The 15,673-nt window shown below is 42.4% G+C and overlaps 1 protein-coding gene across 1 annotated transcript in view; it reads left to right on the forward strand.

The window, feature by feature from the left end:
• Positions 1 to 15,673, forward strand: part of ADGRD1 (adhesion G protein-coupled receptor D1) — a 482,794-nt gene that overhangs the window by 60,986 nt on the left and 406,135 nt on the right. Inside the window, exons 11-12 of the mRNA XM_043977059.1 lie at positions 1,260 to 1,370; positions 4,418 to 4,493. Coding sequence (XP_043832994.1) covers positions 1,260 to 1,370; positions 4,418 to 4,493 — 187 coding nt within the window. The remainder of the gene's footprint in view (positions 1 to 1,259; positions 1,371 to 4,417; positions 4,494 to 15,673) is intronic.

The raw sequence follows: 15,673 nt of genomic DNA on the forward strand, positions 1-15,673 counted from the left end.
CGCTAGATCCTGCCACCAGTCGGCCTAGTCTTTGAGAACTCTGGGTTACCTGTACACCACAATGGGGCGCAATTAGGAGCCTACAGGAGATTTTCTGAAGCTATCTTGTTGTGTATGAAATGACGCTCTGTGGAAACACGGCTAGAAACAGGACAGATGTATTCAAGTCAGTGGCGCATGAACAGGCCGATGTCAGCATTTTCCTGCTGCCTTGGAAGCTGAAATCGCTTAATTGAAGCCACATTCTCCATTCAGAGCAAGAGAATAGAAGTAGCAGTGCCTGGAGATGGATAAAGGAATTGAGAATAAAAGAGTCGAGAACAAGGTTTCATAGAATCAGCTGGAACTGTTCAGTGGCAATCTATTTCTCTGAAGGAACAGTCAAATAAAACTAGATACACTATTGCCTTTCTAGTTTAAAGATCTTTATCTCCCTAGATAGGGACATTATGTCTTAGGACCCTCTTGATATGATGGGATAACTGGTACAACATAAGGTTAATTGTTCCATGACTCAGTTTCAATAGCTGTCTGTCTCTCAATGTTTTTATATTAATACAATTGCTTATGTGGCTGATGAGTAAATGACCCCCATCTCTTGTTATTTATTGGCTCCTTATCTCTTATTCTGGCTCCACTGGGAGCCCAGAAAGGAGCAGACACTATGAATCTTATACTTTAGTATTTAAAAAAAATTTTTTAAAGAGCTATGTTTTTTCCATTTATTTTGAATTTTATTTCCCCCCAATTACATGTAAAAATAATTTTTAACGTCCATTTGAAAAACTTTGTGCTCCAAATTCTCTTCCTTTCTCCCTCCTCCCTTTAAGAAGGCAAGCTATTCAATATAAGTCATCCAGAAGACACCATGAATCTTATGTGAGTTGCCTGTGGGTTGGCACAAATTGTCCTCAGGCGGTGTCCCAAATGGGGCATTCAGAACTTTACAATGACTCCTAAGAGCAAAGGCTGTTGTGATAACTTTGGGGTCTCTGTGACACCCCAGTTAGTCTTCCGCAGACACGCCATCAAGTGACTTGCTTTAGAATGTCTCCCCCATATCTTTTTTCCTTAAAGGAGTCATCTTCCAAAGGTAATCATCCTCCCAAGGGAGATCATTCTATTTCCTCACAAAACAGCTGGGTTTTTACAATCGAGATTTACAGTAGCTGTTGAGAGAGCAAACTCCACTTTATGGGGGAATCGGGCAGTAAAGGTTATTGATTTTTATCTTCCTCTTGGCTGGTTTGTGCTTGCAGAGTATTCGCTGGCCAAAGTGCCCCCAGAGACGATGACATCTCACCACTACCGCTTCCCCACCCAGGGACAGAGCTACATTGAAATTCCTCGGGAAGCCTTCCATAGCAAAGGTAAGTAGTGACTGGACGAGGAAGGCCATGGCTGGGCAGACTCAGTAACTCTCTCGATCGCTACGCTTTGCTCACACCTGAAAGGCTTTTAGGAAGAGGCTACACCACTGTCAAACTTCCCCAGGCCTCCAGGGAAACTGCTTCCAAGAACCCAGGGAAATTCTGTGAATGATCAAAATGTAAATGGTGTGTTATTTTTTCTAATGCCAGTCAAGGTCCTTTGGATGACACATGTCCTATTGTGGAAAGGGTGCAAGGAATCAGAAAACCTGTATGTTAATTATGGCTAGGCCAGTAAATAATTGTGGGACGTTGGTCAAGCCACTTAATTTCTTTGTCTCAACTTTCTTCTCCATAAGAAGGTGAAAAATAATCCTTCTCCTGCCTACTTGATGAGGGAGAATTGCCTTAGGTGGTCTAGGGGAAAACCTTGGGAGTCTGGGGCCTTGGTTTAATCCAGGCTCTGTCAGTTAAAATCCGTGTGACCTTGGGAAAGTCATTTCCATCTCTTGGCTTCCTTATTATTATCTCCATTTTATTGGTGAAAAAAACCAAGTGAGACTCATAGAGGTGATAGGAGCTGCTAGTATATGTCACAAGCAGAATTTGAAAATAGGTCTTCCTGACTCCAATCCTAGTGTTCTATCTTATATAGTATTACAAGAATAAGGAATGGACTGGACTTCAGTGGTATGACACTCCTGGGTGGTAGACTATTTCATGTTCCAGTTCATGTTGGTACCTTCTCTAGAACTTACAAGAGAATTATTTTCCTAAACCAATGAGAAGTCAGATGATATAAGTAAAATAGTTGTATATATCTGACATGGGATTTGAACCCGAGTCTTTTTGCCTTTGAGGTTCTCTATTTGATTTATATCTAGGAAGGACCTTTGAGGGTTTGTAGTCTCTTTTTTTCATTCAACAGATGAAAAATAAGTCAAAACTGAAACTCAGAGAGACAACTTATGCAAGGTTCCATACCTAGCAGTTGTCAAAGGCCGGCCTGAACCAAGGTCTACCCAATTTCAGTCTGGCCCCTTAGCCTCTCCACCATTTGTTGTTTTTCCAATAGTCATCATTCTCTGAGGTCTGAAAGGCATTCTGCAGATTTCCTGAGATTTTAAAAGCATCTTTACTGAGATCTAACCAATGGGATAGAGCTAAGAAGAGGAAACATGAATTAATCTGCAGCTTAGCTTAATACACAGGCAGACAGACACATAGACAGACACTCAGAGCCATCACTGTTTGCCAAGCCTCCATTTCCAATAAATAAAGCTAATGGCTACTGTGGCCCAAAAGTAATTGGAGTGTCTCCCCACCACTTGCTGCCTACCTGATTTATTCTGATGACTGAGCTCCCCTAAAGTGGGAGGGGGGCTCAGGCCTGTGACTGCCGAGTGTGCCGTGAAAGGGGAATAATTGAGATCATATGGAAATGACTTTTGGGAAATGCCCAAAATAGTGTGTGAAAGATTTCTTTTTTTATTATTTCCTCCTTATGCCCCCTTTGACTTTTTTTTTTTTGTGAGGCAATTGGGGTTAAGCGACTTGCCCAGGGTCACATAGCCAGTAAGTGTCAAATGTCTGAGGCAGGATTTGAACTCAGGTCCTCCTGAATCCAGGGTTGGTGCTCTATCCACTGCGCCACCTAGCTGCCCACCCTTTGACTTTCTGTTCTATGTGGAGCTTGTCTTTAGACAGTTATCCACATGGAGAATGAACTTATGATAACTTGAAGGACCTGGCTTGCTTCCCAAAACTTTACCATGAGACCTAAGTAGAAGTGAAGGAGAAAAAAATGCCCAGAGCCAATCCCGGGCCCAACCCTCTGAGTGATCTCTGCTACACCAAAGGCAGGATATCGCTTCACTTTTCGAAGGGTGACATTAGGAAGAGTCAGAATCTAGCAGAAGCCATAAGGGATATTTGCCACTTGTAAAACCTGCATCTGTCTCACAAGCTTGAAGAAATATAAATATTCCATATGCAGACAGCAAATAACAGAAATTACAAAGAATGCAGACAGAAATATGGGTGCATGCACACACGCGCATATGCACACATGCTTTTTTTTTTTTGCAGGGCAATGGGGGTTAAGTGACTTGCCCAGGGTCACACAGCTAGTAAGTGTCAAGTGTCTGAGGCTGGATTTGAACTCAGGTCCTCCTGAATCCAGGGCCGGTGCTTCATCCACTGCGCCACCTGACATGGGATTTGAACCCGAGTCTTTTTGCCTTTGAGGTCATCTGACTTCTCATTGGTTTAGGAAAATAATTCTCTTGTAAGTTCTAGAGAAGGTACCAACATGAACTGGAACATGAAATAGTCTACCACCCAGGAGTGTCATACCACTGAAGTCCAGTCCATTCCTTATTCTTGTAATACTATATAAGATAGAACACTAGGATTGGAGTCAGGAAGACCTATTTTCAAATTCTGCTTGTGACATATACTAGCAGCTCCTATCACCTCTATGAGTCTCACTTGGTTTTTTTCACCAGTAAAATGGAGATAATAATAAGGAAGCCAAGAGATGGAAATGACTTTCCCAAGGTCACACGGATTTTAACTGCCCCATACACATGCTATTTTAGCAGAGAGGGGAACTTTTAAAAGTCAGCTAAAGATTGCCAGGTCTGCGCCTGGAGTCAGGAAGACTCGAGTTCAAATCCAGCCTCAGACCCTTACTAGTTATGTGACCCTGGGCAAGTCAGGGTTAGTCCTGCTTGATCCCATAACCAACACACTATCTTGAGCTGGCCACTGTCATAGGGGCATGAGTAATTCCACCACTGAGCTCTAAGCAGTGCTGAGTAACCAGTTTGGATTGTAACCTCTATTCATTACCCATCCCCGGCTTTCCTAGGGGCTCTGCTCCTCCTTGGTGAATCTTCATATGAACTCACCTTACATGAGTAGGATGTATGAAGGGCCCTGCTATTTAATTAGCACATCTGGGTCCATTTCAGTGCATGTCATGCCTTCCTTCATCCCATTCGTACCCTAAAAGGTTAACTTCTGGTCACTTTGCTCTTCTTCAGCTTGGACTACCATCGTTGGCCTCCTCTATCACAAAATGCACCCTTGTTTCAGCAACATCCAGCCTACTGACACAAAGTAAGTCTTCCAGGAATATGTTTCTGTGGCCCGAGGGGAAAAGGGGATCAGGGTACAGGCAATGGTTACATGCTTCTTCTGGAGAATTCGGGCTCTCAAAGCCTTGTGCTTCACTGTTAGTGACAGGGAGATGATTAACAGGAGCAGGTAAGTATCTTAGTGCTTAAAAAAAGAAAGAAAAGAAATACAAACTGTAGTCCTCTGAGGATTTCACAAGGCCCTATGTGTAAATCATTACATTTTGCCTTTGAGCCAGACTGAATAATTTATTATTGTCTATCGGAGGCAATGGAATTAGGACCCTTTCTGACAGCCATAAAGTAATAATAGGATAACCATGAGCCTCTAATCCGTCATCTTGTTCTTTGAAAGCATTCTTGTTTTCAGCCTCTCTGGAAAGAATTGCTGGGAGAGAGGTTTCTGGGTGTGAGTGGGGAGATCCTGGGCAGGGGAGGGACTTTCCTGCTGATCCAAGGGTACCAAGACACTGATTTAGGTCTCCTGGCTTTGCAAACTGGGAATCCAGAACTGTTTGTGCAGAATCTTTAAACAACCAGAAGAGGAAGGATACATGCTTATGTGAGATCTAGATGCCACACACTAGGGGCTAATTTTTTTTCTGGTGGTGAAATGAGGGTTAAGTGACTTGCCCAGGTTCACACAGCCAGTAAGTGTCAAATGTCTGAGGCCGAATTTGAACTCAGGTCCTCCTGAATCCAGGGCCGGTGCTCTATCCACTGTGCCACCTAGCTGCCCCGAGGGGCTAATTTTTAGAAACTGATGGTTGCAATACCAGAAGCCCAGAGTCATCACTTTCTCAGGTCTTACTGCTCTTAAACCTTCCATGGTTTGGTCTAATTCCTGGCTCATGGAAGTGGCCTTGATTTAACCTCTAATGAACACCATGATGAGGCTTCCATGGAAAGTATTGTTTCTCTTTTGTCATTGTATGCCCAGTGCCTGGAACAGTGTCTGGAACATAGTAGGCAAATGAATAAACAAATGTTTATTCACTGGTTGGTTAGGTAGAGGATGCTACATTTGAAGTATACTGCAGTGTTTCTGTGACCACATCCAAGGGGATATTCCCTTGAATTACAGATGTCATATACAGTTTATCCATTGCCTGCCCATCTGGGACAACTTTTGCCTATGTCCTCCCTTAAATTCTCTAATCAATATGCTACATACAGCTCCTTTGCTTTCTCTGGCCATCATTAGGATAACACCAGTGTGCTGGTAAATGTTTAACAATTAGCTTAGAAAAAGTACACTAGACACACTTTTAATTTAACCTGCATTATTAATATTTTCTCCATCACCTTCTTACATCTAGACAATTAGCAAAACAATAAATTGAGTGCTGATTTGTAACATTTGCCAATTTCCAAAGTGCAAATGCTCACAATGAAAATTTAACAATCAGTTCTAATTAGCTGGTTTGAAATGACTCCAGAATACCCCTAATATCAGGAGAACATATGGGCTATTCATCTTTTATTCTTTGCTATCTCTATTTGACCAGTACATTACAATGATTTCTTTTCCTTTCCTTTCCTTTCCTTTCCTTTCCTTTCCTTTCCTTTCCTTTCCTTTCCTTTCCTTTCCTTTCCTTTCCTTTCCTTTCCTTTCCTTTCCTTTCCTTTCCTTTCCTTTCCTTTCCTTTCCTTTCCTTTCCTTTCCTTTCCTTTCCTTTCCTTTCCTTTCCTTTCCTTTCCTTTCCTTTCCTTTCCTTTCCTTTCCTTTCCTTTCCTTTCCTTTCCTTTCCTTTCCTTTCCTTTCCTTTCCTTTCCTTTCCTTTCCTTTCCTTTCCTTTCCTTTCCTTTCTTTTCTTTCTTTCTTTCTTTCTTTCTTTCTTTCTTTCTTTCTTTCTTTCTTTCTTTCTTTCTTTCTTTCTTTCTTTCTTTCTTTCTTTCTTTCTTTCTTTCTTCCTTCCTTCCTTCCTTCCTTCCTTCCTTCCTTCCTTCCTTCCTTCCTTCCTTCCTTCCTTCCTTCCTTCCTTCCTTCCTTCCTCCCTCCCTCCCTTTTGGTGGGGGGAGTCCAAACATATTATTTCCCAAGTGCAGGGATCTGTTGCTGTCGGGAACTCCATTCACTAATTCAGACCACTGCCCATCTATGATTTAATAGGGAGTAGTTCATCTAGAGCTGGAAAGGACCTCAGATAAATCCTAGGGAGTGGCCTGAGGCATTTAGAGGCTATGAGCTTGCCCAAGGACACCCAGATAATTAGGTGAAGGCAGGATTTGAATTTACTTCTTTGCTCCAGGCCCAGGGTTTTATCCACTACACCATGCTATCTCTTGGAAGCAATAAGACACAAATGTGATTGTAAACCTAGAAGCATCCTACTTGGAGAGTGAAGAGGTCAGCAACTTTATTGATCTTATTTCTCCCTCAAGCCCAGGCTGGCTCAATACTGGGGCATACATGTTTCCATTTCAGCACCTGGGAGAGGGAAAAGGGTGAGAGACACATGACTATCTGCTTAACTCATTCTTCAAGGGCATCAGAGGGATGGTTCAAAATAGATGACTTGCCCCCAAAAGATGCCTCTGCCCAAAGGTCTTGGAAAAGCTTCTCTGAATAACAACAAAAAAAGAAAAATAACATTCAACTCTGTCTTTGTCTTAGGAGAACTCTTAGGCTACATTTATTATCAGTAGTATTAATGTTATTACTAACTTGTTAATCATATCAATCCTAATAAATAATAACTTTCATTTTTAGTGTTTTAAGGTTTGTAAAATTCTTTCCACACAATAACCTCATGAGGGATGTAAAAGGAATATGATTACCTCCATATTATAGAGCAAGAAACTGAGGCTGTAAGAATGTGATTGCCTTGTCTACCAGTCAGTTGATAAACATTTATTAAGTACCTACTATGTACCGGACACTGTGCTAAGTGCTGATGATTCAAACAAAGGTAAAAAAAAAGTATAGTGTCTATTCTCAAGGAGCTCATAATTAGGTAGGGGAGACAATATACAAACAACTGTACATGAACATGAGATATAAAACACCTGAGTTGGTTTCCTGACTCCAGGTTTAGTGCTCTAGCCACTGTGCAACACTTTCTTTATAGTCAGGAGTCATATGAGACAGCATGGGGTGTGGACATGGAGCATAAGGTTTGGAGTCAGGAAAATCTAGGTTCGAATCTGGCTCAGTCACTTAACTACTCCAAGCCTCAGTTTTTCTTCTCTGTAAAATAGGAATAATAGAGTACCTACCTTCCAGGTGGTGTTGTGGGGTTGAAAATGAGATAACATACATAAAGTATATAGATATGCCATTGTCATTATATTATGATCACAAATTAAGATCACTAGGACAATAGTCATACAGAGCATCACAGTATGCAAGAGAAACCAACTTTTGTGGGCTAGGAGAATTGGGACTGAAGCTGTTTCTAGTCTGGCAATAAAACCCCAAATGTACTCTTTGCAGGAAGTGTGGAAGATTATGCTTCTTCCACAAATGGGCCAGATTATCTGCCTTGGCTCCAGAGACCACACCTGGGTTTTAGCAAATAATCCGCTGTACTCACAGAAAAGCATAATTCTCTTTGGAGTCTTTCTAAGTGCTGTCAGATGTTTCCCTTCATGAGTGAAAGGAAGAGAGTCCAAAAGTAGCTTAGGCTGATTGGAAACTAAGCCTTCTGAAACATTCATGTGCTCCAAGAGCATCAGAGATGGAAAGGACCATCAACTCCCATCTTTTCCCGTCCCTCATTTTCCAGATGAGAAAAACCTGATTCTGGAGCAAGGAAGGGATATTTTGATGTCTTTTCCCCCTCTGTACCTTATAGAATGATAGATCTAGAGATGTATATGATACAGAACAGAATATCGTAAGAAAATAGCATTAATGTCTGGATTGCTGCTGCTCATTGAGAAATCTAGGACCAATTATTTGAAGCATGACTGGAAAACCTTCAAAAAGTGTTCACTCTTCCTTCCATTTCATGAGCTTTATCTCTAAACTGTCCTTGCACCTCACAGACATAGTCACTTAGGAGAGTGTAAGAATATTCAGAACCTTCTAGGTCTTGAGTCTGTGTCTCTCCTTCCAGTTTTTTGACATACTGTTTTTAGGTCTGAGGCCTTCAGAGAGATCCCTGTGAAACCACATTTTTTTTTTAAATTAAAAAAAAAAAGATGCTTAGGGGCAACTAGGTGGCGCAGTGGATAAAGCACCGACCCTGCATTCAGGAGTACCTGAGTTCAAATCTGGCCCCAGACACTTACTAGCTGTGTGACCCTGGGCAAGTCACTTAACCCCCATTGCCCCTCAAAAAAAAAAAAGGTGCTTCCTCATTTTTCCTCATTGGAGTCTTTCCCAGTATCTTAGAGCTGAAAAGACCTTGAGGGGGCATCTAGTGAAACTCTATCATTATATAGGTGAGAAAGCAGAGTCCATGGGAGTTTAGGTGATTTGCCCCAGATTACACAATGAATTAGCAGGAGAGGCAGAACTAGAACCCAAGTTTCCTTAAATTCTTGGCCATTGTTCTTTCTATCACATCATGTTATGAACTCTAACACATGATGGATGACTTCAAACTTTTTAAAAATAGATATTGCATCCAAAGTCATTACTACTTAATAATCAAAGAAAATATGGTGAGAGTTGGTTCCCCCTTGCTAGAGGTCTTCAAAGAAAGACGGATGTCCGCTTGTTAGGGATGGGGCAGTGAGGGTTTGTAGTCAGGTGGCCATTAGACTGATAGCTTCAGAGGTGTCTTTTGTCTCTGAGATCCTGAGATTCTGGGATGATGACCCCTAAAATTAAAATTCTAGTGAGTTCTCAGCCATTTTTGCAGGTGGTAGGAAATAGAGACATAGAAAAATCAAACAGTGGCTAATGCAGAGGGCATTTACCAACTACTTGACCTTTAGAAAGCAAGACAACGTTTCTTCAGCAAATTGTTCATTAAGTTCTGATTAAGTTAATATTAAATCATTTCCCATTCCCCAAACCCATGCCAATCAGCTGTTTTGGGAGGTGGGACACAGAATTACTAATCATACCACCACTGAGCATGTGCCAGGGTGGGCATCTCCAGTTGTCCTGATCTATATTTTGTCACTGGACCCAGATGGTTCTGGAGGAGAGAGTGAGGCTGTGATGTTGCACAGCCCTGCCTCACATAAATCCACTTCACTTGCAAGCAAATCACCTTCCTGATGCCATTGATTCTCTTCAAGAATAAAGGACAAAGGAGGCAGCTAGGTGGTGCAGTGGATAGAGCACCATCCCTGGAGTCAGGAGGATATGAGTTTCAAATCCAGCCTCGGACACTTAACACTTACTAGCTATGTGACCCTGGGCAAGTCACTTAACCCCAATTGTCTCACCAAAAAAACAAACAAACAAACAAAAGAATAAAGGACAAACAACAATAATTCCACATGCCAGGTTTGCGCAGGTATACAAAGATGTGATATTGTCCCGGTCCTCAAGGAGTTTATATATTAGAAAATGATTAGAAAATGGAGGCGGTAACATGCACTGAAATGGCTATAGTCAATAACAGGCAGAATGTAACCTTGTTAGGGAAGGTGCTAGCAGATGGGGGAATGAAGAAAGGCTTCATGCATAAACCTGACACTTGAGTCGAGCTTTGAAAGAGAATAGAGGGGAAGCTAGGTGGCACAGTGGATAAAGCACTGGCCCTGGAATCCGGCCTCAACACTGGATACTTACTAGCTGTGTGATCCTGGGCAAGTCACTTAACCCTCATTGCCCTACCCCGACCCCCAAAAAAAACAACAAAGAGAGAGAGAGAGAGAGAGAGAGAGAGAGAGAACAAGAGGTGGAGGGGAGGAGGGAGAGCATTTACGGCATAGGACAGCCGGTGCAAAAGGCATGGAGGTGGTAGATGAAGTACTGTGCTTGATGAATGCCAAGAAGCTTACTTTGAACGAACTGGCTGTTGAGTGTTTGGAGGGAAGTTATCTATAACATGGCTGGGAAGGTGGGATGGAGCCAGATTGTAAAGAGCTTTAAATGGGTAATTGGAGGAGTTTATGATATTTGATCATGGAAGTAGAATTGCAATTTACTAAAAGGGCTGAGAAGTTTGACATGTTCTAGGAAATCTCTTCAGTGACTGTGTGAAGATAGGTTTGGGGTGGGGGGACACGAGTCAGGGCGACCATTAGGAAATTATGATAATAATCCAGACAAGAAGGGATGGGCGAGGGCCTGATGAGGGTGGTGGCAGTATGAACGGAAAGAGGGGAGAGGGCCTTGTGAAGATAGAAATGGCAAGATGAGGCAACCGATTGGCTATATGGAGTGAGCGTGAATGGGCCCTGAAGGCTGATTCAGAACCTTCGTAATTGGTAGCAGAAGGAAAGCGTGCTATTCTGCATTTCCTGTGGGTGTTCTACCATGGGAACCAGTCACTTTGCAAAGAGGCGGATTTCAGCTCATCAAATGGGAAAAAAATAAAACAAACAACCCCCTCCCCCCAAACTTCCCACCAATGGGAATGATGACATTCATCATGCGTAGGACTTCAAAGTGGGCTGCTCTCCCTATGCTGGGCTCAGTCTCACAATGGGTCTTCAAAGGGACTCATTTGTCAGACATTTTATCAAGTCTCTTATTTGTTCTGAGTATTGTGTTAGGCTTAGGGGAGGTACAAAGTTTAGAGAAGACAGTGTCTCCCTTCAGGGACCTTCTGGTCTCAGGTGGTGTGTTTAGGGGGGAGAAGATAAAGAACACAAACATATTCTAGGTAATAGAATATGGTTAAAGCTGTTCACAGCGGGGCAGCTAGGTGGTACAGTGGATAGAGCACTGGCCCTGGAGTCAGGAGGACCTGAGTTCAAATCCGGCCTCAGACACTTGACACTTACTAGCTGTGTGATCCTGGGCAAGTCACTTTACCCCAATTGCCTCACCAAAAAAAAAAAAAAAGCTGTTCACAAAAGTACAACTCAGGTGCCCCCTCCTCCCGGAGGCTTCTCCTAATTTCCTCATTGCTAATACTATCTCCCTCTTAAAAAAAAAAAAATTGTGCCATTTTTTTTTTTTTTCCCCTTCAGGGCAATGAGGTTAAGTGACTTGCTCAGGGTGACACAGCTAGTAAGTGTTAAGTGTCCTGAGGTCACATTTGAACTCAGGTCCTCCTGAATCCAGGGGCCAGTGCTTTATCCACTGCTCCACCTAGCCCCCCCCCCCCCCCAAATTGTGTCTTCCTCTGTATATGCATTGGATTTGTTTACCTGTGTACATGTTGAATTCTTTTAGTAGGAATATAAGTTCCTGGAGGGCAGGGAGATTTCATTTTTGTCTTGGTGACTAGTGTGGGACCTTGCATAAAGCAAGCACTTAATGAATGTCTGTTGAATTGAATTGAATCAAATTGCCTAATAATTGCATTTGGAAGTCAGGAAGCAAAGTGCTGTGGGAGGTTTGAGGAAAGGGCATTGCATACCTGGAGGAAATCCCAGAAGGCTTCCTGGAAAAGGTTGCCTTTGAGTTGGGGATGAGGAAAGAGGAATCTTGCTAAGGTATACTTAGAATTAATGGTCTCCATGGTTATAGCTAACCTTGAGAATCTGTGATCTTGTAATCACAAAAGGGCAATATTTTAAGTATCTTTCATTCTGAACATGCTTTCAGGATACCTGGGCGGGGAGGGGGGATATTGGTTTATAGGATTAGAGATATTGAGCTGGAGGGGCCCTCAAAGGCCATTTATCTAGTCCAATCCTTTCATTCTACAGATAGGGAAACTGAGGCCAGGGATGTTAGGTGGCTTGCCCTAGGTCACACAGCAGTATCAGAGATGGATTTGAGTGATTTTTTTGTTTGTTTGTTTTTGGTGGGGCAATGAGAGTTAATTGACTTGCCCAGGGGCACATAGCTAGTAAGTGTCAAGTGGTCTGAGGCCTGATTTGACTCAGGCCTCTGAATTCAGGGCCAGTGCTTTATCCACTGTGCCACCTAGCGGCCCCCTCATAGATAGGATTTAGCAAGGTCTCTGAGTCCCGAGCCTGTCTGATTTCTACTGTCCCTTACTGTCTCCTTTAATAGGGTCTCTGCAAAAGGATTCTTTAATATGAATTTCTAAATTGGAATCTTAGTGTTCCCATAGCTGCATCTATTGTCAGCTCCTGGAATTATTATCTAATTATCACCTTTTATAGAATATTTCCAGTTTGCCAGGTGTGCCACTGAGATGGCTGCTTCTTGTTACCTGCTGTTTCTATGCAGTTAAAAAGGGGGGAATCCTATCACTTTTGGCTTCCCCTCAGCTTCCTCATCTGGGTACACATTCTAATTTTTGTATTAGCTGTTTTTTTTGGGGGTAATGAGGGTTAAGTGACTTGCCCAGGGTCCACACAGCTAGTAAATGTCAAGTGGTCCTGAGGCTGGATTTGAACTCAGGTCCTCCTGAATCCAGGCTGGTGCTTTATCCACTGTGCCACCTAGCTGCACCCTACATTAGCTTTTTGGAAGTTCTTTGAGATATGCTTCCTGATGTTATTCCTTCTTGGACTAAAGTCCTCTTGGGTAGAGCCATAACGAGGGTGGGGGGTGACTGAGCTTTGCCAGTCCTCATAACTAGGTGATCTCTTCCATGACCCAAGCATGTGCTTCATCTGACTTAGTCTTAAATGTAACCTCCTCATGCGAAAGGGCTGGTTTTGTCTTACTTGATCCTCAGTACTTTTTCCATTGCCTGGTATATAGTAGGGTGCTTATCAGTGCTAGTTAACCAGCTCACATTGTAATCATTTATTAGATGCTTGTTGACCTTGCCTTGATTGCAAAATCTACTAATGATGGCCTTGAGTCCTGGCTATTGTGCCCTGGGTGATTGATCAGAAGTCATATGGTACACCTTTCTGTATCTCAGGAGCCTTCCCACAAAGTGGCAAATAGTAGGCTTAATAATACTAGGGCAAGTAGGTGGTACAGTGAATAGAGTGCTGGGCCTGAGGTCAGGAGGTCCGGAGTTCAAATCACCTCGAGACACTTACTAGCTGTGGTGACCCTGGGCAAGATCACTTAACCCTGTTTGCTTCAGTTTCCTCATCTGTCAAATGAGCTGGAGAAGGAAATGGCAAACCGCTCCAGTATCTCTGCCAGAAAACCCCTAATGGGGTCAGAGAGTTGGACATGACTCAACAATAACACAAATGATAGCAACAACAACAACAACAATCTAATTAAATGACTGTAATCTTATAATCTGAAAATCCTCCTTGCACTTCATTAAAAAAGTATTGCTAGGGGCATCTAGGTGGCACAGTGGATAGAGCACTGGCCCTGGAGTCAGGAGTACCTGAGTTCAAATCCGGCCTCAGACACTTACACTTACTAGCTGTGTGACCCTGGCAAGTCACTTAACCCCAATTGCCTCACTAAAAAAAAAATATTAAAAAAAAAAAAGTATTGCTAGCTTTTACTTTTATATCACATTCATTTCTGGTCATATACCTTCTCTTTCCCTTACCCAGAGAGTCATACCTTGTAACAAAGTATGACCTGAATTTCATTCAAGAAGTGAAAGAGAAAAAAAAAAAGCAATTCCGCAAAACTAATCAACACGTCAACTGAGTCTGACAGTACATGCAGTGACAGGACACTTATGGTCCTCCACCTCTGCCAGGAAGGGGGCAGGGTAAATTTTCTCCTCTTTTCTCCAGTGCTTCTTGCACTTTAGAAGAAAATCAGCCAAGTCAGCTTGAATCAAAATGGCAATGGTAGGGAAAGTCTATCTTCAGGGTCACCAGCCCCTTCTGTACTTCCTGTATGCCTCTTTCCCCAATCTCCAGTGATACCCTTTCCCAACCTTTTAGGTCCTTCCAAAGTGCTCAGTGCTCATTTGTCGATCAAAATCATTCTCAGAAAAGGAAGTGTCAGACTCATTCTCACTAACCTAGACATGACTGATAGTATTAAAGTATCAATTTCCCTAGTGATAATTGAACAATGGAAGCTGATATTTATATTCTGCTTGAAGGCCTGTGGAAGACCAAAGTCTTCTCTCTCTTTACATAGATTTGTATATGTATATATATGTATATGTATGTGCATATATGTATATATGCATACATATACATACATATACTAAAATTTATATACATGAACTTGTTTGAGACAGCTAGGTGGAACAGTGGATAGAGTGCAGGGCCCAAAGTCAGGAAGATCTCTGGCCTTAGACACTTAGTAGCTGTGTGACCCTGGGTTCTGTTTGCTTCAGTTTCCTCATCTATAAAAATGGGGATTATAATAGTACCAACAACCCATATAGTTGTGAGGATCAGATAATAGAGTATTTTTTTTGCAGGACAATGAGGATTAAGTGACTTGCGCAGGGTCACACAGCTAGTAAGTGTCAAGTGTCTGAGCTGGTGTCCTCCTGATCCAGGCTGGTGCTTTATCTACTTTGCCCACGTAGCCACCCCTGTGATACAGTATTTTTAAGGTGTTTAGCATAGTGCCTGGCACCTAGTGGGATACTATATGTTGTTGTACAGTACAATTGTGCCCAATTTTTCCTGACCTCATTGTGATGTGGAGGTACCCTAGATTCTTACATATTATGCCAACAGTAACCAAGCTCTAATAGGTCACTCTAGGTTGTTGTTGCTATCCAGTCATTTTAGTCATGTCTGGCTCTCTTTGCCCCCAGTTGGGGTTTTCCTTGGCAAAGATACTGGAGTGTTCTGGCCATTTTCTTCTCCAGATCAACATTGCTAGTGAGTGTCTGGGGCTGAATTTGAACTTAGGTCTTCTGTGACTCCAGGCTTGGAACTCCATCCACTGTACTATCTAGATATAATAATAATTATTGTTAGCTATATGGGATACCTATGATAATTATTATTGCTAACTATATGTGTCAGCTATAACACAACAACAACAACAACAACAACAAATAATAATTTGATCCTTATAACAGTCCTTGAGATAGGTGCAAGAGGTGTGATTGACCACATTTTACAGATCATCATCATTTATACTCTCGAGTTTGCAAAGGGTTTTGCGTAAGTTGTCTCATTCAGTCCTTAAGAACAACTAGGGAGGGGGCAGCTAGGTGGCGCAGTGGATAGAGCACTGGCCCTGGAGTCAGGAGTACCTGAGTTCAAATCCGGCTTCAGACATTTAACACTTACTAGCTGTGTGGACCCTGGGCAAGTCCACTTAAA

This window comes from Dromiciops gliroides, chromosome 1, assembly GCF_019393635.1.
Source record: "Dromiciops gliroides isolate mDroGli1 chromosome 1, mDroGli1.pri, whole genome shotgun sequence".
Taxonomy (NCBI): domain Eukaryota; kingdom Metazoa; phylum Chordata; class Mammalia; order Microbiotheria; family Microbiotheriidae; genus Dromiciops; species Dromiciops gliroides.